A 22,385-nucleotide genomic window follows, 5' to 3' on the forward strand; every position below is an offset into this window, starting at 1 on the left:
CCATGAGCAAATGTCATGGGTCATGCCCCTTCACTCCCCGAGCTGCTCTTAAATGCTGGGTCTGGGGTCAGGATATGGTCCTGGCACTCCAATTGCTTGCAGTCCAGTGAGGACACAGACTGCCACAGTACAAGCTACCCTTGAAGAGAGTGGAGGGCATCACATGATTCAAAGCTCCATGTCTCAAGGCATAAGAGTCCTAGGTTCAATTCCCACAATACTACCTTCAGGCTCCATGACCTTTGGACAGAATACTTCTACAGTCTTGTGTCTTCAGATGCATACACTGTACAAATCCACAGAGGCCCAGGAGGTAAGGTCTATTATCCCCACTTTCCACCTAGAACAAAGGTCCAGGTGAGCACGACCATCTCCCACCTCTCTCTCTGTTTCTCAGTCCTGGACTAGCAGCTCCTATTTCTCAACGTGTTTGCTCAGATTGTGTTGGCTCCAGTGTCTGGCAGACGGTGGCTCTGAAAGCTGTTCTCTCCAGCACTCATAAACCATGAGGAAGTTTCAAGGGACCCATAGGAAATGGGTCTGAGGATGAGACATTCTCTCCCCACCTGCTCCCCGATTGTGGAGTGGAAGCCAGACTGCTGACAGAAGTTTCTAGGGGCTCATGTCCTGTCCCATCAAGCTCCACAAGGACCCAAGAGCCCTAGAGTCCTGCCTGACTGCTGCCTGGAAGGGTTATCCTTGCTCCCAGACTTCTGTGTCAAGCTGGTTAGAGAAAAGACGGTCAATTAAACATATTTCGGGGTGAGAGGAAACGGCAGAGCCAGCACCTTTCCCCTTGCATGCTCTCTTTCATCCTAGGCTTCAGGGTTCCGTTTCCCCCATGCTACCCAAACCCTACGGGGGGGTAGAGCCCCAGCTTCTCTGGAATGCACTCCTTGCTCCCTTGCCCTGGGTTCGCCCCCTTCAAACTTGGAGAAATTGAAGTCTGTGCCATCCACGGAAGTGGATTCTCAGGGGTCCCCCCACCCCCTGCCGCCCAAGCTGCACTCAGGGGTGTGTAAGGAATCTCATGGGTAGGGAGGAAGAACGTTTCAGCCTGCTTCTTGAGATTCAGACATGATCCGGCCAATTCATAGCCAGAAGGAGCCACTGTGGCTAATGGGGTGGGTGGTGGCCCTCAGTGGTTTTAAGATGTATAAACAGCTGAGACCTCCATATCTCAGGGACTGCTGTTGGCCTCTTTGGGCACAACTGCTGAATATGTGTCTCTCTGGGCTCTCCAGCCAAGCTCAGTTTTCTCTGGGTTCTCCTCACCTGGTGACTGCACTCATACCTGCCAACCTGGCCATTAGGACTAAGGGCTTGCATGAGATTAGTAAGAAACAGGCTTATATGAGTATGGGTGGGGTGGGGCAGGGGGTCATGAGTAGACACACGCAGTTATGGGGACCAGCAGCAGAGATGGGTGGAAAGAGCTCTACCAGGGGTAGGGGTTAGGGGGGCAGATAACTGGCTTCCAGTCTTGCCCTGCAGTAACTGTGTGACTCAGGCAGGTCATTCGTCCCCTCTGGGCTACTTCCTCGTTTTAGAAGGTTGGACTAGATGTTCTCTGAGGTCCCTTGCAGCACTGGCTTTCTCTGGTATCCTGCGAGCTAACTGTCTCCTCGTCTCCCTTCCCTGGCTCCAGGTCTCCCAGTCTCTGAATTCACTTCCCAAACCTTGTTGTTACTTCTGGTGTGACGTTCCTGGGGCTCAGCACCCAGTATGGTGCAGAGTTGCACGGGCTGAGAGTGCAGGGCTGCGCATCCCTCTGGCTCCAGGGCGGCTCAGGACACATCTCAGGCTGGAGTGGGCCACCCTTAAGACAGACCCTGCCTGGTTTTCTCACTGCTACTATGACATCATTTCCTGCTTTCTGGCCAAGTAATTGTCCTCATCCCAGCACCCACCTACAGACCCTCCCACTTTCAAAAGCACTGAGCTGATCACGTGGCTTAAATTAGTACTGAGCCCACACCACATCGCTTTGGGAAAGTTCCACCAACTTGGCAACACGACAGGCCTCGGAAGCCAAGAGCTGAGTTCCAGCTGGCCTGGGGGCTGTTCGCACCCCGGGGCTTCGGGAAGCAGGCACAACAGCTCATCGATGTTTCAGACCCGAGCCTTGCCGGCAGCAGAGGAGGCCCTCGCATTCGGAAGGGCTGGGTCTGGAGTGGGTCCTGCCCGTTGTCTCCTCCCAGCTCGGCCTGTTCCCTAGGCTCCTCCAGGACACCCCTCTCCCCAAGGGAGCATTTACCTGCTTTGGTGGGTCAGTAGTAAATGCAGCTGCAGCCGGTGTTGTGCTAGGCCCCAGAGAGACAGAGGGGCTGGTTGTTCAAGTAGCACTGGCATGGGCAGGTGGGCCGGCAGCCTGCAGGTGGTTGGGGGGACGGATGAGCTTTTCGTCCAGACTCCCTGGCTGGCATTTTCTCCCTCTTCCCCGCTCCCGCCCATCTGTCTCCTCCTCCTCCTCCTCCTCCTCTTCCTCCTCCCCCTCCTCCTCCCCCTCCTCCTCCCCTTCCTCCTCCTCCTCCTCCTCCTCCTCCTCCTCCTCCTCCTCCTCCTCCTCCTCTTCTTCTTCTTCTTCTTCTTCTTCTTCTTCTTCTTCTTCTTCTTCTTCTTCTTCTTCTTCTTCTTTCTTCTTCTTCTTCTTCCTGTAGCAAATGGGACACCTAATTCTGGGGCTGAAAGTGGCCCAGGGGCCAATAAACAGGTAGAAATGGGATCGTGTTTGTCCAGCATAATCACTGTTTCCACTCTCAGTGATTTCATCAGGCAACGAGGTTATAATTTCATTACTGCCCACACTGTGCTGCACAGTGATTATACCACAGAGCTCCAGATGTGCACCCAGTCTCGGCAAGACTGTGCTGGGCACGGTGCCCATGGTGCCTTTGAAGAAGGGGCTGGACCAGAAGGGATCATGATTAACATTTTAGGGGCATGTGCAAATCTCACTGACCTGTGGTGGATGATGACAGGCCTGCCTGAGAACTGCCTGGTGCCAAAGCAAACACAGCACGAAAGCAGCCTGGCTGAGTCACAAAGAAAGCACCCATCACGAAGGCCCTGCCAAGAAAACCAGCAGCCCTGACTTACTCCCAGGTTCTATAGGATGATACCACGGAGTAATCAAATCTTTGACTTTACAGTATAATTCTCTGGGTCAGAAAGCACATGAGACTATACATCCTGAGTTCTTGCTCTGGCTTTGCCACCAATAGTGATGAGACCTGGGGCAGATGCCCGTTCCACTCCCATCCTCAGCTTCTTCCTCCATAAAATGGGTGCACTGGTTTTTCTCTGGTGGTCTTTTTACAATTAATAGTGTAATAACCAAAGAGAGAAGGATGGGTCTGGGGCTAGCCCTCATCTTTGGGGCAGAGGAAATTGGCTTTTGGTGTCCTCCTTTCCCCTGTGGATATTTCCTTCTCATTTTACCCCCTCTCAGACTTACCACTATTCTGCATAGTGTCCATCTCCCCACTGTGAACTCGGTCCCTGGACCCTCCTCCTTCTCTGTGGTCAACATCTGGCTCTGCCTCTCTACTGGTTGGGTAAGCTCTGTGCCACTATCTCTTCATCTGTAAACTGGGGATAACGTTAATTCCCACTTCACAAAGTGGTTGAGCTGATTAATTGGGGGGAATGAACATCAAGGCTTGGTACAATGCTGGACATAGAGTAAGCACCCTGTAAACGACACTAGTACGGTGGTGGTAGTGGTGGTGGTTACGATCTTGATGTTTTCCCCTCTTCTTCCCCCACATTCAGGCTTATTCTGTCTCTGAGATGCACACACTCAACATTCTGGCCTTTCAGAGTCAGGTAGGATGTTGGAGTCACTCAGGGCCAGGGTCCCCTCTGGAATCCAGAAGTCTCTTCTAAACAACTGGAAATAGGCTCAAGACCTTGATTTCAGTTGAAGGCTGTAGGGAGAACTCTCAGAGCCATGAGGGCTTCAGGGTTGGGAGGAGCTGGGCCCGTCCTGCAGCGCTCTCCTTCTCTGAACTTCCCAGCAGCTCCCCGCCCACCCCATCTGCTCCCACCTAACGTTGCAGAAAATCATCTCCGGAAAGAGTGGGAAGAAGAGAACTGTTTCCAATGAGGCCCCAGCGAGAAGTATCAGAGAATTTCAGGACCAGAAGTGACCTTATCAACCTTCCTCCCTTTTATAGAAGAAAAAACAGAAGCCTCAGGAAGTTAAGCCACTGGCTGTTGGTCACACAGTGTGGGTAGAGCTAGTGCCCTGGGCTCCACATGCCACCTTGTGCTCTTCCAGTGTCATCCAGTGTCTCAATGGGCACTTGTTGGGAATCTTTTTTGTACCAGATCCTTTGCTCGGGGTAAATAGATATAGGCCTTTCTCCTTAGGAACTTAGAGACTAAAAGGGAGGGTCAAGCCAGTAAGTAATTAAGTACAAAAGATAGAATGTTTTAAATAGGGAATGACCAGACTAATGGAAACATAGAGGAAGGAGGAATCAGGAGGGCTTCATAGAGGAGGTGATGCCCAATAGAGACTTCATAGTTGAGGAGTTTGCTAGGCTTCCAAACAGAATGAAATTTTCAAATGGGTGTTTATAATAACCTTCCCATCCCCCATTTGTGGAAGTACTTTCTTAGAGCTGCATTTTGTACGCATGAAAATTGGAATATGTAATACAGACATTGCCTTGGCAATGCTCCAGCTGTGGGGGTCCATTCCAGCCACTAGTGGTTTCCTGCTGGACCCTTCTTCTGAGCTCCAAGTGTTGGCCAGGGTGGTGCAAGGGTCTCAGAGAAGGGGTTCCTACCTCCCTGGGGCTGGATGTCTACCGGTGGGTCCCTACCTCTGTCTTTTCTCTTCCTTTGTCCAGTCCCCAACCCTCCCTCTAGCTGCCTAGCTGACCTAACCAGCAAGCTCAAGGTTTCTGGTACCAAAGCCAGCTCAAGGGTATAAGGGTGTCTGTCACGTGCATGGATTTTCCTTAGGTTTGTCTTACAGATTGATGGTTCTCGACGACTCCTTCTGGACTACAGGGGGCATGACTTATTCAAGTGTTGGCTTTAGGTGATTTCAATCCTTGGTTTTCAATTACAGGGGAAAAGATGGCTGTTGTAAAAATTGTCTAAAGTACAAAAAAGCAAGAAGAATAAAATCTTCTATAATCCCATTACCTCAAAATGATAACAGCTAGTTTTTATTGGGCACTTACTCAATGTCAGGCATCGTTCTAATCAGTATCAATCTATCTATCTATCTATCTATCTATCTATCTATCTATCTATCATCTCTCTAACCTTCACAGTACCACCACAATGGATACATTATTATTACTATTATTATTATTATACCCATTTTACAGGTGAAGCTAACAGAGGCACAGAGAAGGTAAGTAATTTGCATAGAAGTGATGGACCCAAGAGTAAACCCAGAGCCTTGAACTTAATCACTGTGTAGGAGCACCTTGGAGACACTGCTGTTGACATTTTGGTGAATTTCCTTCATTTTCTTTTTTATACATGAATGTATTAAACACTACGTACTGAAAGTGGTATTGTATTACAGTCAACTTTTAACCAGGCTTTTTCACTTATTATTATTATAATATCAAACAATCTTCTAAACCATTGTTTTAAGTGGCCGCATGGGCAAATATCATAATTCAGCTGTATGATTGCCCATTTTGGCTATTTTTAGATTGTTCTCAATTTTTCGTTATTAATGTCACCGTGATAGACACTTTTATAGGTCATCTATGAACACAATGATTTCCTAGTATTAATGAACTGTTAGGCACAGGGACTGAATTGTTAGTTCAGAGGGTTTGTAGAATGTTCAGGCTTCTGACAGGTATTGCTCACCTACCCTGCAGAAAGGCTGTGTGGTGTTCTGGTTCCTGCAGCAGGGGATGAGAAGTGCTGGCTTCCCAGCAGTGGAGTGAAGTCTGAGGTGGAAAGGGAAGAAATGGGGTCAAGATTGCTGGGGTGTGCAGGTGGAAGGGAAGGGTTTGCTGTAGAGCAGCAGGAATGGGAGCCAAGGAAAATGAGTGTCTGAGGGACAGGTAGAAATGGCTCTGTAGAGCTTGGCCATGAACTGGATGAGGGCATGAGCACGATGACCTGAAAGGTGTGAAGGCCTCCGTGCTCCAGATTCTTTCAGCACCTGATAACATCAGGCTTACATCACTGTGTCCCTAGGAAAGTGTACTAGCTGTCTATGATTTGGTGGTGAAACAAGGGCCAGAGTGGTTTTCCTTGATTACCGCCCAGGAGCAACTGTTAATGCCTGAGCGGTGCTTTAATGCGTCTGTGTAACCAGGCTCAGCTGAGTTCACCCCATGGCCTTTGCTTGAGCACATGTTAGATGCCACCTAAGTGGTACATGGCCCGAGAGTTCTGGAGTGGAGTACCTGGGCTTGCCAGGTGGGCTTTAACTAGACCTGGCAGGGTGGGAGAGACGACGGAGAGAGAACTGATGGAGAATCTCCCTGCCCTGACCAGTCCAAATCTAGGCTTCACCCTCTCTAACTGTGGGAACTTGATTAGGTTTCCTAACCTCTTGCCTTCACTGCTTGCTCAGCAAGTGGTGACCAGGGTAGTAACAGAGTCTGCCCGGGTGAGGATTACAGGAGAAAGATGCGACCCGCGCAGAGTCAGCCCTCGGCAAGCGTCAGAGGCTCTTACTACTCTGATAAGTGCGAGCATCTGTAGGGGCAGCAAGGTTGAGGGCATTCTCGAGAAAGCAGGGAAGCTCCAGTCCTAGGTGAAGGATCGGATGAATGTGGTGAGAGGTTTGGACCCTTGACCAGAGGGAAGGAAGAGGAAACCCTGGGGGGGGGCAGCAAGGAGGGGAGGCCGTCTCGAGTGTCTGGACCTGGGAGGATGTTCATTGCTCCCTGGCTGGGACCGGCTCCCCGCGAGAGTCTGAAGATGCTCCTCAGTGCACCTGTGCAGGTGGGAGGAGTCAGGGGCCCTCCGTGGCTGGGGGGGAGCATTCTGCTCCCCCACCCCCCAGGGCAGCTTGAGCAGGTGTCTCCCGCTCCGTTCGTGTCTTCGCTGCCGTGCAGGTGAGGTCTCCTTTGGGCAGCGTCTGGCTCTGGCTGAGCTGGAGTGATGGGTGCCAGGGAACCGCAGTGGACGCAGGTGCACATGGGCCGGCCCCCTGCCACCCCATCGCCTTCCCGGGGTGCACGAAGCCCTGTTCTAAGCACGCGGGACCTGAGAGCGTGCCAGGGCAGGGAAAGAAACACCGTGCGTCAGTTCAGCAGCTCTTCATTCATGATTCCCTGCTTCCTGAAAAAGCCTAGGCCACGTGAGCTGCTGGGAGGCTCAGATCACGTTGGGTGTGGGATGGTCCTTCCTTGGCAAGCAGGGCCGAGGCTTCGTTTCCGGGCATTTGCTTGACTTGTGTCATCGGGAACGTGACGGGCAGCCCTGCCTGGCTCAGCACCGAGATCTGGGGGATTGGCCCACTCGTGGCTGTGCTCCCCCCCCCCCCATTCTCCCCCTGCCGCCCAGGGTGGCTCACTCTCAGATGTGTCCTGTCGCTGCCGTGTGCTGACTGTTCCAGACAGAGCGCAGGCGAGGCTGTGGGGGCGGCTGGCGCACCCCGTGCAGGCAGCAGCTCGGGCCTGCCAGTGCCTGCCTTTTCTGGAAGCCCACACAGGCAGCTTCCGGCTGGCCCACAAGGGGACACGGTTCCTGTGCCTCTGCCTTGCAGGCTGCAGAGGGAAGAGGGGGCCTAGGCGGCGCTGCTGGATCCCCTGGGCAGGGCAAGCCGGGGCACAGATAACCCTCTGCTTGGGGCCTTCAGGTAGCCACCTGTCTTTAGGCTAAAACCAATGCCATCCGTGCAGTACCCCAACTCAGTTCTGTATGGCTCTGGAAGGTACCTTGTGATCAGCTTAATCTCTGGTCTGATTCCCTTATTGTATACTATTCAGATCAATACTCAAACCACTTTGGCTTCTTTGAGCTCTCACTGACCTTCAGGGAAAGGCAGCCACTCTCTGAAAGGCAGTGTTACTGGGTTCAGATATGCAGGTTGTGCACGGCACAACGGAGACTGTGTAAGGAGACACTTCACATCATAGAGGTTGTAGGTTTGTGTATTTATTCTGACAGTCACCCAACAGATGGCAGTAAAGTGTCTTGAGGAAGAGAGCCCTTTTCTCGTTTGTAGAAAGGTACCCTATGAGTTACTGGTTACCCACTAAGAGGCCAGAGAGAAAGCAGTTCTAGGGGGAATGTTACAGCATTGATGAAACCACAGGCCAATCTTAGAACTACCTTGGGCAACCATTCCTGTGACCCATCGCCGAGGCCCTCTTGGTTTCATGCTCGCTCAGGAAGGACGGTGAGCTTGCTAGCCCCTCCTCCACCCGGCCCTTCCCCTCTCTCCATCTCTGCTCCTGCTCACTCTCAGCCAGGCAAGGAGCTGAAGGCACGATGCCTGAGGTTGTAGAACTGGTGCAGCCATCTGTCCCCACCTTCAGGGAACCCCGGCCCAGGCCTTCCTTCTCCACTCAGAGGAACATTGAGTTTGGCCCAGCCACCCTGCATTGTAGGGGCAGAGAAAGCTGGCCCTGTCTACCCGTGCTGGCACAGGATATGCTCCTTCTCACTCCTTCCAGCTCGACGGATAAAGGGCACTAGTTTCCCAATCCTCAGAGTCCTTGAGCTGCTTACCTAGTGATTGGAGTGTGCTGTGATCACCCTGCGACCAGCAGCTGGCCACCCCTGCAACAATTAGCTCCACTCCTATTCCAGGCCACAGAGCAGACAGTTGCCTGCAGTCCCTTGATTGAAAGCACAAGACAGCATGAGGCAGCAGGTGGCCAACCACATACAGGCTTTGGCCCCTGAGGAGTAGTTTTGTGAGGATGTGGAGCTAACAAAGTATAAGAATCTTATACTTTTTAAAGATGGGAAAGAAAAAAAATAAATAAAAAAAATAAAGATGGGAAAGAAATCAAACAAGGATAATATCTGACTACACAGGAAGGTTTTATGAAGTTCAAAGGTCTGTGGCCATAAATAAAGTTGACAAGGGCATTCCCATTTGCTTACGTAGTTTTCCATAGCGGGCTGTGAGCCTCTGCGTCCCCTTATCTGCAGCTCATTGTCCAAGGTTCCAGTTTCAGGAGGTCAGGCCACCTCCAGAGCAGGGGATCCTCTTTCTGACCAACAGTCAAGAGGTGAAGAGTAGCTTAAGGCTGCGTCCCAGAGCCTGCGTCATTCTCTTCACGTGGTCATCGCGCAGGCATTTGTCATCTCCCATCATCTCCAGAGGGGTGAGTTCAGCCGGGGAAGAAATTTTGAGAGAGGGAGACCACGTTCACACCACTTTTATTACAGCATATTCTTACAGTTAATCGTGATTAGTTATTATTGGTAATCTCTTACTATGCCCAGTGTACAAGTTAAACTGTATCACAGTGTGTCTGTATAGGAAAAAAACAAGTTTCTACAGGATTCGGTACTCTCCAGGGTCCCAGGTACCCACTGCAGGTCTACTCTGTGGGTAGGAGGAAAGGAATGACCCTATTGCGTGGCTGCTTTCATGAGCCCAGAGCAGAATCCTAGCAATAGAGACCTGGTGGCCCGCGAGGCCTAAAATACTTACTATCTGGCACTGTGCAGAAAAAATATGCCTCCCCCAGCCTAGAGAATGAGAGGCTACGACGCATTCTAGAAAGAGCTCTGGCTTCAGAGACAAGAGACCTGGCTTTGAGCCCCTTCTTGCATCATTTAGCAGCTGTGTGTCCCCGGGCAAGCTGCCTTGCCCCTGCACCTCACCTCTGTTTCCCCATCTGTAAATGAGAATGTCAACAGTATCTGTCCAGCCTGTATCAAGTGGCCATGGTATGGTTCAGATGACATTAAGGACATGCAGGGGCTTTGTGAGCTGCTAGGACTGGGTGACCATTTAGTATCACTTGCCCTAGAAGGTGGGCCAGCCCTGGCCATCCTCTTCCACCTCTTTGCTCTCCTCTGCTTTCTCCCACCCTGTTCCCAGCTGGCCTCTGGGGCAGGGATTTTTCCTGACCTTGGAGCTTTCCCTCTGGCCAGTTCCGTTTACCAGGAGGGCAGCCACATTTCACATGTGGGGAGTTTGCTCTCACATGGATCACTGGATCTGAGGGGTGAATTCAACATGTAAAAACCCATTTGTGACCAGAATTGCAAGTGTGTGCTCATTGAAATTCTGGTCATGGGGGACCTGGGGGGCTCTCATGGCCACTTGGGAGGAAGGCTTGATGCACTGTGCTGACAGTCTGCCAGCCGTGAGAGAATGGAGCCCTGCTTTTATCCCGTCTTGCTCTTTCAACAATATATGCACTTAATCACAATTTAGGGTTGGCGCTGGGCCCTAGGTCTTGCTTGGAAAAAACACAGATCAGATAGGATGGGGTTCTACTTGAAGAGGAAATGTGGAAGAAAAGCAGGGAGAACAGTAATGTAATAAGCTTCGTTGTCCATCTTTGGGGCCTTTTAAAGAGCAGTTTTGTGGGGCGCCTGGGTGGCTCAGTGGTTGAGGGTCTGCCTTTGGCCCAGGTCATGAGCCCGGGGTCCTGGGATCGAGTACTACACCAGGCTCCCCACAGGGAGCCTTCCTTTCCCTCTGCCTGTGTCTCTGCCTCTCTTTCTCTCTGTGTGTGTCTTATGAGTAAATAAATAAAATCTTAAAAAAAAATAAAGAGCAGTTTTGTGAGGTGTGCCTGCCCACCCTGCTGCTGCTCTTGGCCCCTGCTCAGTGTGATGGGAGGTCATCTGGCACACGGGGGGGGTCCTGCTCCTCACAGCCAACCACATGGGGGCCCAGGTCTCCACCTTGCCATAGAGTTCTGCAGAGGTTAGAGAACAGTCCAGCCTTATTCCAGAACTGACTTTCTCCTGCTTTCTGTTCACTTAACTTTCTGACCTCTGGGCTTGAGCCCCTGGTCCACCTCAGCTGGAAAGTTCAGGAAGCTCCATCCACCTTTGTCTCCTACATTGCTTCATTTCAGCCCTGATGCCTGCTGCTCTGGACTTTCCTGGGATGGAGATGCTGTGTGTCCCTAAAGTCCTGTGTGAGCTCTGGCTCCCCAGGCCTACCTGCACCGGCCTCTGGCACCTCCCCTGTCCTCTGAGAGGCCCCCTCCATCTCTTGGCTTCCCTCTCTAGTCTGTAGGCTGCCTTTCCTGGTCAGATGTCATGGAATTGCAGACTGAAAAGGACCCTTAGTGTTCTCACTTTCTCTCACCTCTACAGATTTCTCCCTGACAAATGGCTTTCCACCAATGTACTTGTCACAAGTGACTGCTTAGATGTCTCGAAGGAAGGGAAACTCACTTCCCCAAGGGCATCTCAGGCCTTTGTTGGATAGCCCTAGCTACTAGAAAACATTTCTTTTGGTGAGCTAAAATATCCTTCTTTATGATTCAAATGCTAAGTCCAATTCTGCCTTCTGGAATGATGTAGAATGTCTGTGGCTCCTTCCTCAGGTGCTCCCCAGCCCTCCTCATGCACTGTACCCAGTTCTGTCTGGAGTCCTGTTGCCCTCTCTGACTGACTGATGCTCGGCAGTGGCCTTTAGAGCCTCCCCCAGCTCCCACACCACCCTGGCCAAGGGGGCCCTGGGCATTTTGTCACTGAGCTGAGAAAGGATGTGAACCAAAATAAATGGTTCTCAGAGGAAGAAAGAACAGCCCGCAGACAGAGGCCTCGGTGACTTGGAAGGTGATCAGGAATAGGGGCAGCTGGACTGGCCAGGGCCCTCCTGGTCCCTCACAGCCCCGTGTCTCAGGATCTTCAGAGGGGGTGGGGCCTGGAAACCCACCTGGTGGGCAAGCTCCTCAGGAAGCCTGAATATGGCCCAAATTTCAAACCACAGATTTAGGGAGTTGCCTGGGTCCGGCCTCTTCTGAGGATCCTGGTTCTGTCTCCCATCTCAGAGGGGTCTTCATGGGGAAGAAAGTGGAGTGGGAGTCCAGGAGATATTTGGTTGGATACAAGAACTGGAGGGTCCTCCCTCTCTTGTGATAGATCTCACCCCATGAGGTTCAAGAGACAATTGCTCCCTCCTGGCTCAGGTTCTCAGCTGGTTAACGATCAGCCTTCAAAGGGCTTTGTATATGTGAGGATGTCCTCTGTGGATGCCCTGCAACATTCCGCATCAAGTCATCTCTAGGTGGCAGATGCCCGGTGAAGTTAAGTTTTCTTTTCATCTTCCCCACCTCACTCCTTTACCCTGAGCAGCTTCCCTGGGACTTTGAGCTTAAGGAAACTCGAGTCAGGTTGCTTTCTGAAATACTTAGTAAGACTCTAGTTACGTGCCCAGCACTGTGCTAGGAGCTGTTTGAGGGGCTATACCTGAGAAGGAGATCCTGCCCCAGACTTCCTTTAAGTTCTTGAAGAACTAGGAAGCCTCACCTGTAGGAAACAGCAAACTGTGCGAGGCAGTAGATGGTGAACTTGGAAATCATTAACACAGACAACATGGCAGAGCCAAGGAATGCAGACTAGAAAGCCCCTGGGGAGGAGGTAGGAAGAGGGCCTGGAACTCTAGGTCTTAATGAAAACAGTTCTAATTTATTTTTGTTGAGGTATGATTGACATACAACATCATATTAGTTTCAGGTATACAAAATAATGATTTGATACATGTATATAAGGAGAAACGAACATCACAAAAAGTCTAGTTAACATCCGTCACCGCAATTACACATTCTTTTCTTGCAATGAGAACTTTTAAGATCTACTCTCAACAACTTTCAGATATGCAATACGGTTTTATTAGTGATAGTTGCCATGCCATACATTATAGGTCATGACTTACTTATCTTATAACTGGGAGTTTGTGCCATTTGACCCTCTTCACCCATTTTATACACACCTATAACCCACTCCTGGCAACCACCAATTTGTTCTCTGTATCTATGGGTTTGGGTTTTTTTTGTTTGTTTGTTTGTTTTTGTTTTGTTTGTTGTTGCTGTTTGTTTTTTGGATTCCACCTATCAGTGGAATCATGCTGCATTTGTGTTTCTGTGACTGACCTATTTTACATAGCATGATGCCCTCAGGGTCCATCCATATTGTTGCAAATGTCAAGATTCCCTTCTTTTTCGTGGCCAAATGATATTCTAGTGTCTGTGTGTGTGTGAATAAGCACAACTTCTTTATCTGTCCTCCCTATGATGGACACTTAGGTTTTTTCGATGACTTGGCTGTTGTAAGTAATGCTGCAGTAAACATGGGGGTACAGATACCTTTCTGAGTTAAACACCTCTAATTTTTATGAACTTCCTGTATTGGGCATAAGAAATCTAAATAAAATTCTCCTACATAAAAAATAAGTCAATGAAGGAAGGGAAAAGGAAAGGGACAATCGCCTGAGCCCTTGGGATTGTTAGCACCCAAAAAAAGTCTAGAGGAGTCTTCCTTCATGCACCTCACAGCAACCCCTGTCCCACTCTAAGGCAGTCTCCAGCTGAGGAGACCCAGGCAGAGCTCAGCCTGTTGTCAAGTTTGCATTGAATCCCATCCCCCCACAAGGCCAAGGCCAGGGCTGAGGCATTTGGGGGGGTTACAGCGCATGGGTTTCTGTTCAGCGGATGGGAGAAAGATACAGGAAGCAACACAGATATTTATGTGAGGTAACCACTAAGCATGTATTTGCTGGCTACTGTTAGTGCCTCTAATCTTTGCATTGGTTATGGTCCTGACAATTTACATATAAATTTGATTTTCATTTGGAGAATGTATTTTCCCCGATGAATTTTTACACTGTGATGAAGTGTGGAAAACAGATTGGAGAGGGCAGAGTAGATGTGCAGTGGGCCCAGTAAGAAACATTTCAATATCCAGGGGAGATCATCTGGTGGTCTGGTTCAATGTGGCATCTGGATTGGGATGATTCATGCATCCCAAGGCAGCATGTTAGTAGATGAAAACAAAAGTTCCCTTTACCTGATTTATGTTGCGCACACCATTTAGCAATGGCCATATGACTTTAGTTTTCAGCTTTATTGAGATATAACTGACAAATAACTTTGCATAAGTTAAGGTGTGCAGTGCATTGACTTGATACACATATATACTAGCAATGACCGCTTGGTACCAATGTCAGGCAACTTGTTTCTTGCAGTGTTCTTGACAGCAATGGTGACACTGTTGGAGGGAAGTGTACATGGTGTGGTAGCTACCTTGGGACCTTTGTTCTTCTCTTTTCAGGAACCTAATGAGCTGAGGCTTTCTCTGTCCTCATTCCCAGGTAACAAGTACGAAGTCAGGGTGTACACTGGTGATGTCATTGGTGCAGGGACTGATGCCGATGTCTTCATCAATATCTTTGGAGAGTATGGAGATACAGGTAATGGGTTTGAAATCGTTTCTTCCCAAGCTATGCCCAGTTCCACTTCTTAGGTGGACTGTTCCCCCTACTCCTGGTGGAGGAAGGCAGCTCCAGTCTCCTCTGCTGAGCAATAATTCTTGTGGTGTGGTTTTTCATGGCCCTCCCTGGACAGCAAGGTGCCCATCTTGTAAAATGTATGTGTGTAATGTGTTTTCAGAAAAAGATATTCTTGGGTTTGGGGTCTATTTAAAATTGTTCTTCATCCTAGACTATGAATAGACCCAAGCTTTACATCACCAAGGACCTCATTCTCACTTTCTTTATCTCCTTAAGCTCCATGGCCATCTTGAGTTATATTTTGAATGTGGCTGGGGATGGCCTAATTCAGAGCAGTGGTTTGGTGCAGAGTAGAATGGGGGCAGAAGATAGATAATTAGACTTGTCTTCATAAGGTGAAGCAAGAACTGAGGAGACAAACATGGCTCCTGGTGTTGGGAGGACATTCAGGCCAGTAGAACTGAGACACATGCTTCTCTCCTGCTTCTTCCAAGTTAATGTAATAACATACGAGTCAGAAAAGCTACTGAGATGAGAATTTTGGCTGCAGTATATTAAAGAATTCAAAATGCATTGCTGATGTTAAGGAAAATGAAAAATCTCCAGGTGCCAGAAATGAAGAGGGAACTCAAAACCAAGGTATTAGCTATAAATCGGTGCTGGAGCTCTTGGAAGGAGGGAGCTTTCATGTTAAACAATCTGCAGGATAGATTTTCATACTCATTTGGGGTCAGAAAATAAGATTATGTCCTGTATGAAGCAAGATAGGCAAAACTAGAACTACACATAAATCCAGGAGCCCTGAAGGTTCACAGGAATATCTTCAGTGAAAAAATGGGCCAGGAAAAAAATGTGTTCATCAGTACAATAACCTTATCTCTGCAAGGGCTCTAGATTAAAAAGACAGTTGTGGAGAAATTGTTGCCTTCTGCTCACACTCATGTGGGCTTGGTGTCTGATTTACATTACAAGTGTGATTTGGGAACCCCTTCTCCCAAGCACAGAAAATTGGTTCCATGTCAGTAATGCCTTTGGTGCTTGCAGAAGCATTTGCAAGACTGCATGAGAATCCCAAAGATAAGATACTGGAGATGAGTTCACTTTCAAAACTACAAAACACTCAAGTGGAGTACTCAACACGTAATCCAGTATGACTAAACATTAGTGACAATAAGATTAAATGCTCAAGAATTTCAGATAATAATCTGAGAAAAACCATAGTTTAAGTATATTTAAATGGACTACAGACCTGAACAAAACAATTGAAGAAAACAACAAGGCACCGTGAAAAGCACAGAAAACAGAAATATGGTAGTTATTAAATATAAACCCTGGCTGATGTTAAACAACATAAGTAGAAACCACTGAATAGAGACTTAAGAATTGCAACACAAATATGGCAAAATACTCAGAGCAGAGACATGAAGAGTTAGAAAATACAAATGAGAGGTCATGAGTTGTGGAGAACAGAGTAAGTTCTGATAGATGTTGAGCAGGAGTTCCAAATAGAGACTAGAATAGGCAAGAGGAAAAATTTGAAGAGATAACTGCTGAAACTTTTTCAAAATTGAGCAAGGATATGAATTTTCAGGTTAAAGTAACAGAAGGAATCACTGAGCAGGATAAAGAAAAACAAATCCACATTTAAATACATTGTGGTGAACCCAGAGGCACAGAGAAAGATCTTAAAAGTCACCAAATTTGGCAGATTCTTTGTCTTCTACAAAAACAATTAACAAATTCCTATCAGCTACCTATAAAAGGTCATAAGTTCATAGAATAATAGCTTTAATGTTCTGAGCAAGAATATATATATATATATATATATATATATATATATATATATATATATCAGCTTAGAATTCTATGTCCTGATAGGATACCATTCCAGAGTGAGGGCAAAATTAATGAATTGCCATGCAAGCAAAGAGAAATAGTGTTTATCATTCATTGACCTATACTTTAATTTAGGTCAACAGCTGCTGAAGAACATACTTTAAGAAAAAGGAAATCATATCCACAAGAAAGGTGAAGCAAGAAAGAAATTAAGCAAAAATACTGTAAAAATTATTTAACAAAGCTAAGCAAGCATTGACTGTATTAAACAATACTAATAATGACTATTATCAGGGCACGAGAAAAAGTGGACACCCCAAAATACTAAAACACAATAATCTTTGAGAAGGAAGGAAATAATGAAAGTTAAAACATAATTAGGTTCTTGGTCACAGCTCATCCCACGGTGATAAGAGAGTAGAAGTATTGATGAACTTTAAACTTCAATAAGTCAAGGATGTATAATAAAACTGTAAAAGTAACCTCCCCCCACAAAAAATAAGAAATGTATAACTTCTAAACAAGTAGAGGGAATAAAGCTTCAACTAATCCAATAGAAGGTAGGAAATGAGGAAAGAGAAACAAAGAAAAAGCATGGTTAATAAAAATAAAATAAATGTATAAATAATCATAATAAATAGAAATAAATTAAACTCATCTGTTAAAGGATAGTTATTCTCATATTAAATGAAAAGAAATAAAATTCAGCTTAAACATATGATGCAGAAGGGCTAAGAATAAATAAAAAGGAATGAAGTGTATCAGGAGCGTGTTGATGACACAGAAGGTGGTATAAGTATATTATCTGTCAAATTAAAACCTTAAGGCAAAAAACACTTTGTTAGAGATAAAAGTATATCAGACAATGGCAAAAGGAACAATTAACCTAGGAGATGTAGGTTAATTGCAATGATGCAATGATGCAATGATGCAATGAACTTGCATACATTTTACAACATATTCCCAAAATATGTGAAACAAAAATTAACAAAATTCCTGAAGAAACCTGACAAATATATAGTTACAGTGGAACATTTCAATACAGCACTCTCAATAATTAATAAGTAAAATGGAGGGATCCCTGGGTGGCGCTGCGGTTTAGCGCCTGCCTTTGGCCCAGGGCGCGATCCTGGAGACCCGGAATCGAATCCCACATCAGGCTCCCGGTGCATGGAGCCTGCTTCTCCCTCTGCCTGTGTCTCTGCCTCTCTCTCTCTCTCTCTCTGTGACTATCATAAATAAATTAAAAAAAATAAGTAAAATGGATAAAAATTTAGTATGGGTGCAGAAGATTTTAACTACATTGTTAATAAGCTTGATCTACTGGAATTACGCAGATTCCTGTGTCCAATTGGTAGGGAATACACATTCTTTTCAAGCACATAATGACCACATACTAAACCACAAAGCAAGTCTTAAACTGAAATTAGTCAGTAAGATAGACACACATTCTTTGATCTTAGTCAATATAATTAGAAGAAACTCCAACCTCTCACCCCACTTAGAAACAAACTTTAATTTTCATAAAAAATTGTAATCATCTATAAAATCCAGCAGGATTTACAAATCATTAGAATCAATGGGAGAGAAAATTTATTGAAGGTGCTGGATACAAGATTAATATACAAATCTTAATAAAAACAACAAACAAACATTTAATTTAAAGACACACAATTCACAGTAGCAATTATAAGATGCCTAAGTAAAACTCTGACACAAGAGCTTTCTGGAAAGAATATAAATATTTATTTGAGGATATATAAGAATATTTGAATGGGAGAAATATGTTATGAAAAGTCTCAGATACATTAAGAAGCCAATTTTTCCCCAGATTATCTTATAAATGCAATGCAATTTCAGTCACATTTCCAAAAGGCGGTATCCCACTGCTTAAGCTGCTAATAAAATTCCCATCCATAAAGGCTAACTATTGCGAACACTGTTTTGAATAATGAAAATGATATTAATAAGTGAGGATATTTACCCTGCCAGATATTAAGACACCACAGATCTCTAAACTAAAACAGTGTGGTGTATTGATAGAAGGAGAAACAAATAACTCAGTAAAACAGAATAGAGCCTAGAAACACACACAGAGGCAGCGTTCTAAATCAGAAAGAAAGGATGACATATTCAATCATCGGTGTGCAGACAATTGTCTTACCATATGAAGAAAGATAAAATTAGATCTTTTTACCTTTCACCATTCACGAAAATAACTTCCAGATGGGCTTAAGACTTAAATGTGAAAAAGCAACATTGTGAAATTTTTAGAAGAAACTTTAAAAGAGTGCCTTTTGAATTTCAACTTAAGATAGAGTCTTTTGAAAAATTCATGGAAAGCACGAACAACAGAGGAAACTACTGATGAAGTCCATTAAGACAAGAAAAATGTCTGTGTGATAAAAGACACCATAGAGGAGAGATGATTAAAAAAAACATAATGAAGTATATGAACAGAAAAAACTACAGAAGAGCAAGGTCTACATGGCCAATGTATATATAGGTGGATCTCTCTCTCTCTCTCTCTCTCTATATATATATATATATATAGGAACAGTATATATGTTTAATCTCTCCAAATGAGAGAATATAAATTAAGATCACAATGAGATACCATTGTCTGCATATTGAAATAAAGATTTTAAACTACATGTGTTAATAATGATGTGGGGAGTGAGACCCGTCCGACACTGCTGGTGGTGATAATCGATGTAGAGCAACCCTGGTGGAAGGCAGCATACAATACCTGACACACTGAAGGTGAGCACACCCACAACCCAGTGGCAACTCAGAGCGGTTGTCACAGACATGCCACAGCAGGCAGGTGTGCGGGAGTACATGCACTGCTGTTCACAACAGCAGAAACCTCAATGTCTATCAGTAGAAACATGAGAGTGTTGTCTTTGTTTGATGACTATTACACAGCAGTTGCATGAACGAACTCGAGTTACTAGCATCCACAGGGTGATCTGAAGAGCAGAGAATTAACTAAAAGGAAAGTCAGTTGCACAGGGCGTGTGGTGATGGGAGCGAGAGCAACAGCCTCCATCACGGACACAACACCTGCCCTGGGCAGGGCCGCCACCAGTGCTTGGTGGGTACCGAGTCAGTTCCATCCTCACAGCGGGCCCTGTGGGGTGGTGCTGTTAGCAACCCCGCTGAGACACCTGGGCACTGGGATGTTATTTATGCAAATTCCAAAACATGCAAGAATAGTACATTTTCTTTGTGGATATGTCCACGTGCGACCCAAAATTCGGAGAAGATGCAGATCGCTTGTGGGTGGGTGTTTATTTGGGGGAGGGAGTAGCGGAGGCAGAGTGGCCGGTGAGCCTTTAGACCTGTTGTCTCTTCTTTAAAAGAGAGGAAAGGTCTGAGCCTATTAGGCAGAGTGTTAGCATCTGTTCTGCCTCTGAAATCTGGTGGTATAGATGCCTCAAACTACTTTCTGTAAGTTTGAGTTGTTGCAGTTTAATATGTAGAAAGGTATAAAGAATTAAATTTTGGAAGAGAAGTCCAGTTGATGGCATCAGCATGAGGCTGGTGCTTAGGTGGGGCTGTAAGTATTAATATGACCTATAAGCTTGGGAACATAATAATGGAAAATTGCAAAGTAGAAAGAACAGGCTAGAATGGATCCTAGTGACGTGTTTATCACCCATGTGACCTCTGGCATGTTATCTGGCTTCTCTAAACCTGTTTCTTCATCCACAAGACAGAATTAATAATATCCCCTCTTGGATCGTGGTGACAAAAGAAAAGAAAAGAAAAAAAAAATCTCTGTGGAACTCGTGTGTCTGCTGGTAGCTGTCATTGTTGTTTTCCAGAAAATGAAGCAGGTGTAAGGAGATCTGTTGGCTGTCAGGGTCCCCGCATAGCCCTGGACCACTTCCCATGGTGATGTGCTCCCAGTTCAGGACAAGCGGCAGGACCTCAGTTCCAAGGATTTGGGAGGTGCACATGGGGTTGGCAGGATGGGAACTCCAGACCAAGGCAGAAAGCAGAGCCCAGTTATGGGACCTGGGGACCTGGGCACAAGCCACATGCAGGGCAAGCTTCTGCCTTGACTGAAGTTTGGAGGGCTTTACAGAGCCCAGAGATCTCAGGATAAAGCTATCTTTGTTGACTTTATTTTTTTTTAAGATTTTATTTATTTATTCATGAGAGACACCCAGAGAGAGGCAGAGACATAGGCAGAGGGAGAAGCAGGGAGCCTGATATGGGACTCGATCCAGGGACTCCAGGATCGTGCCCTGAGCCAAAGGCAGGTGCTGAACCACTGAGCCACCCACGTATCCCATCCTTGTTGACTTTAAAAACAGAAAAAAATTAACATTATTGTTAGAGTAGTTTTAGGTTCACAGCAAAATGGAGTGGAAATAGAGAAAGAACCCCACCCCCACCCCCTGCTGCCCACCTTCCACTCTGTTGACTTTGGAGACCACCCTCCCGTGGGCAGACCAGTAAGCTTTAGACAGTGGGTTCTTTCTCCTCCTCTGGTCTCCTTTCTAAGTTTCTTGCCTGTGTGTGCACACAGGGGAGCGGAGGCTGGAAAATGAAAAGGACAACTTTGAGAGGGGAGCTGAGGACAAGTTCACACTGGATGCTCCAGATCTGGGGCAGCTGATGAAGATCAACATTGGCCACAACAACAAGGGCGGGTCTGCAGGTTGGTTCCTGTCTAAGGTAGGTCCAACTGCCCGACTCTGGTCCCTGTGGCCCGGGAGGGGGAGTTCTGCTTCTGAGAGGCCACATTTCAGCCCTAACCTCCTTCTCTTGGGCTGTCTGCCTCCGCTCTTCTACCTACGCCTGTTGGCCAACCATGCTGCCCGACTCAGCCTCCCAGACCCCATGCACGTTACCACCTTCCCAGAAAGCCCAGGGCTCTCATCTAAGCGTAGCTGGGGGTGGGAGGTGGTGGCTGGGTGGCTCAGTTGGTTAGGTGTCTGCCTTCAGCTTAGGTCATGATCCTGGGGTCTTGGGATCGAATCCCACATCCCCAGGGTCATGGGATTGAGTCCCCCATCGGGCACTCTGCTCAGCGGGGAGCCTGCTTCTCCCTCTCCCTCTACCTGCTGCTCTCCCTGCTTGTGCTCGCTCTTTCTCAAATAAATAAATAAAGTCTTAAAAAAATTGTTTTAAACATAGGCAGGGCCTGATCATCCTCTATCCCTGACTCCGGCCCACCAGAACCTCTCCCTCCCATGAATGCATGGAACCCTGCTGGCTTAGGGCATTCATTGGACCCCGATCAGAAGCTTTTCTGTGCTGCATCTTGGGCTCTTGCCTTGAAGTCCCTGCATTTAGGGGCCTTGTAGTGTTACCTACCCAGGACAAAGGTAGGAATCAGGAAGGAAACAAAAAGGCTTCTGAGAAGCCAACACATTATCTGGCTCAGAGTTTGTGAGGAGAACTTGTGGCCCTGGCTCTGTCTTGCCTGGCCCTGATTTTAAAGGCGAGATCCCTCACTCTCTCTCATAGCCGAGTGGTCATTACAATCTCTTCTAGTAAACTCTTGCCTGCAATTTTAAACCTTAGAGCAGAAGATTAGACAGGGAAAGAGTCATTGTCTTAGGTCGGCGCATTGAGAACCATAATGGGGACTCAGAGAAGATATAAAAAGCCAAAAGAAGATTCAAACTCCACAGAAGTCTGAGGTCAGTTAGCAAATGGGCTACCAGCCCTTCACCTGTATTTCCTTTCATGAGGCTATCAGTCTGTTTCAGCTCAGGACACAATGACAGGGAAGGCTTATTGTAGAATATATTTTTGAAAAATATTTTGAAAAAGATCTTATTGCTTAAAACAGAGCCCCTCCCCCAGACTTATAACAAGTTGACTACGGAGAATCAGGCTGCCTGATAGGTCAGGTTGTGTTACTGCTTACCTTCATTACCTTCTTACATCAGCAGTGTTTGACTGTGATTATCTGACAATGGACGTGCAGTGTTACATACCTGGAGCTTAGTTTTCACCTCTCGTACAAAATCCAGATGTGGCCAGTTCAGGGCCAGTGCAGCTGCTTTTAGGATACCTTCTCTCTTGCTGAGTTACCATCCTGGGCCCTGTGGCTTTCATCCTCCCCCTTGTTGCCTCATGGTCATACAGTGGCTGCTGAACCACGCCATCTTGTCTGTATTCCAGGCAGGAATAGAAGGGAAGACCAAAG

At 46.8% G+C, this 22,385-nt stretch overlaps 1 protein-coding gene across 2 annotated transcripts in view; it reads left to right on the forward strand.

The window, feature by feature from the left end:
- The window catches only part of LOXHD1 (lipoxygenase homology PLAT domains 1), a 162,838-nt gene that overhangs the window by 21,762 nt on the left and 118,691 nt on the right, over window positions 1-22,385 (forward strand). For both annotated transcript variants that reach the window (XM_055324162.1, XM_055324163.1), the window contains exons 5-6: window positions 14,240-14,338; window positions 20,754-20,902. In XM_055324162.1, coding sequence (XP_055180137.1) covers window positions 14,240-14,338; window positions 20,754-20,902 — 248 coding nt within the window. The remainder of the gene's footprint in view (window positions 1-14,239; window positions 14,339-20,753; window positions 20,903-22,385) is intronic.

This window comes from Nyctereutes procyonoides, unplaced genomic scaffold (assembly GCF_905146905.1).
Source record: "Nyctereutes procyonoides isolate TBG_1078 unplaced genomic scaffold, NYPRO_anot_genome, whole genome shotgun sequence".
NCBI lineage: Eukaryota > Metazoa > Chordata > Mammalia > Carnivora > Canidae > Nyctereutes > Nyctereutes procyonoides.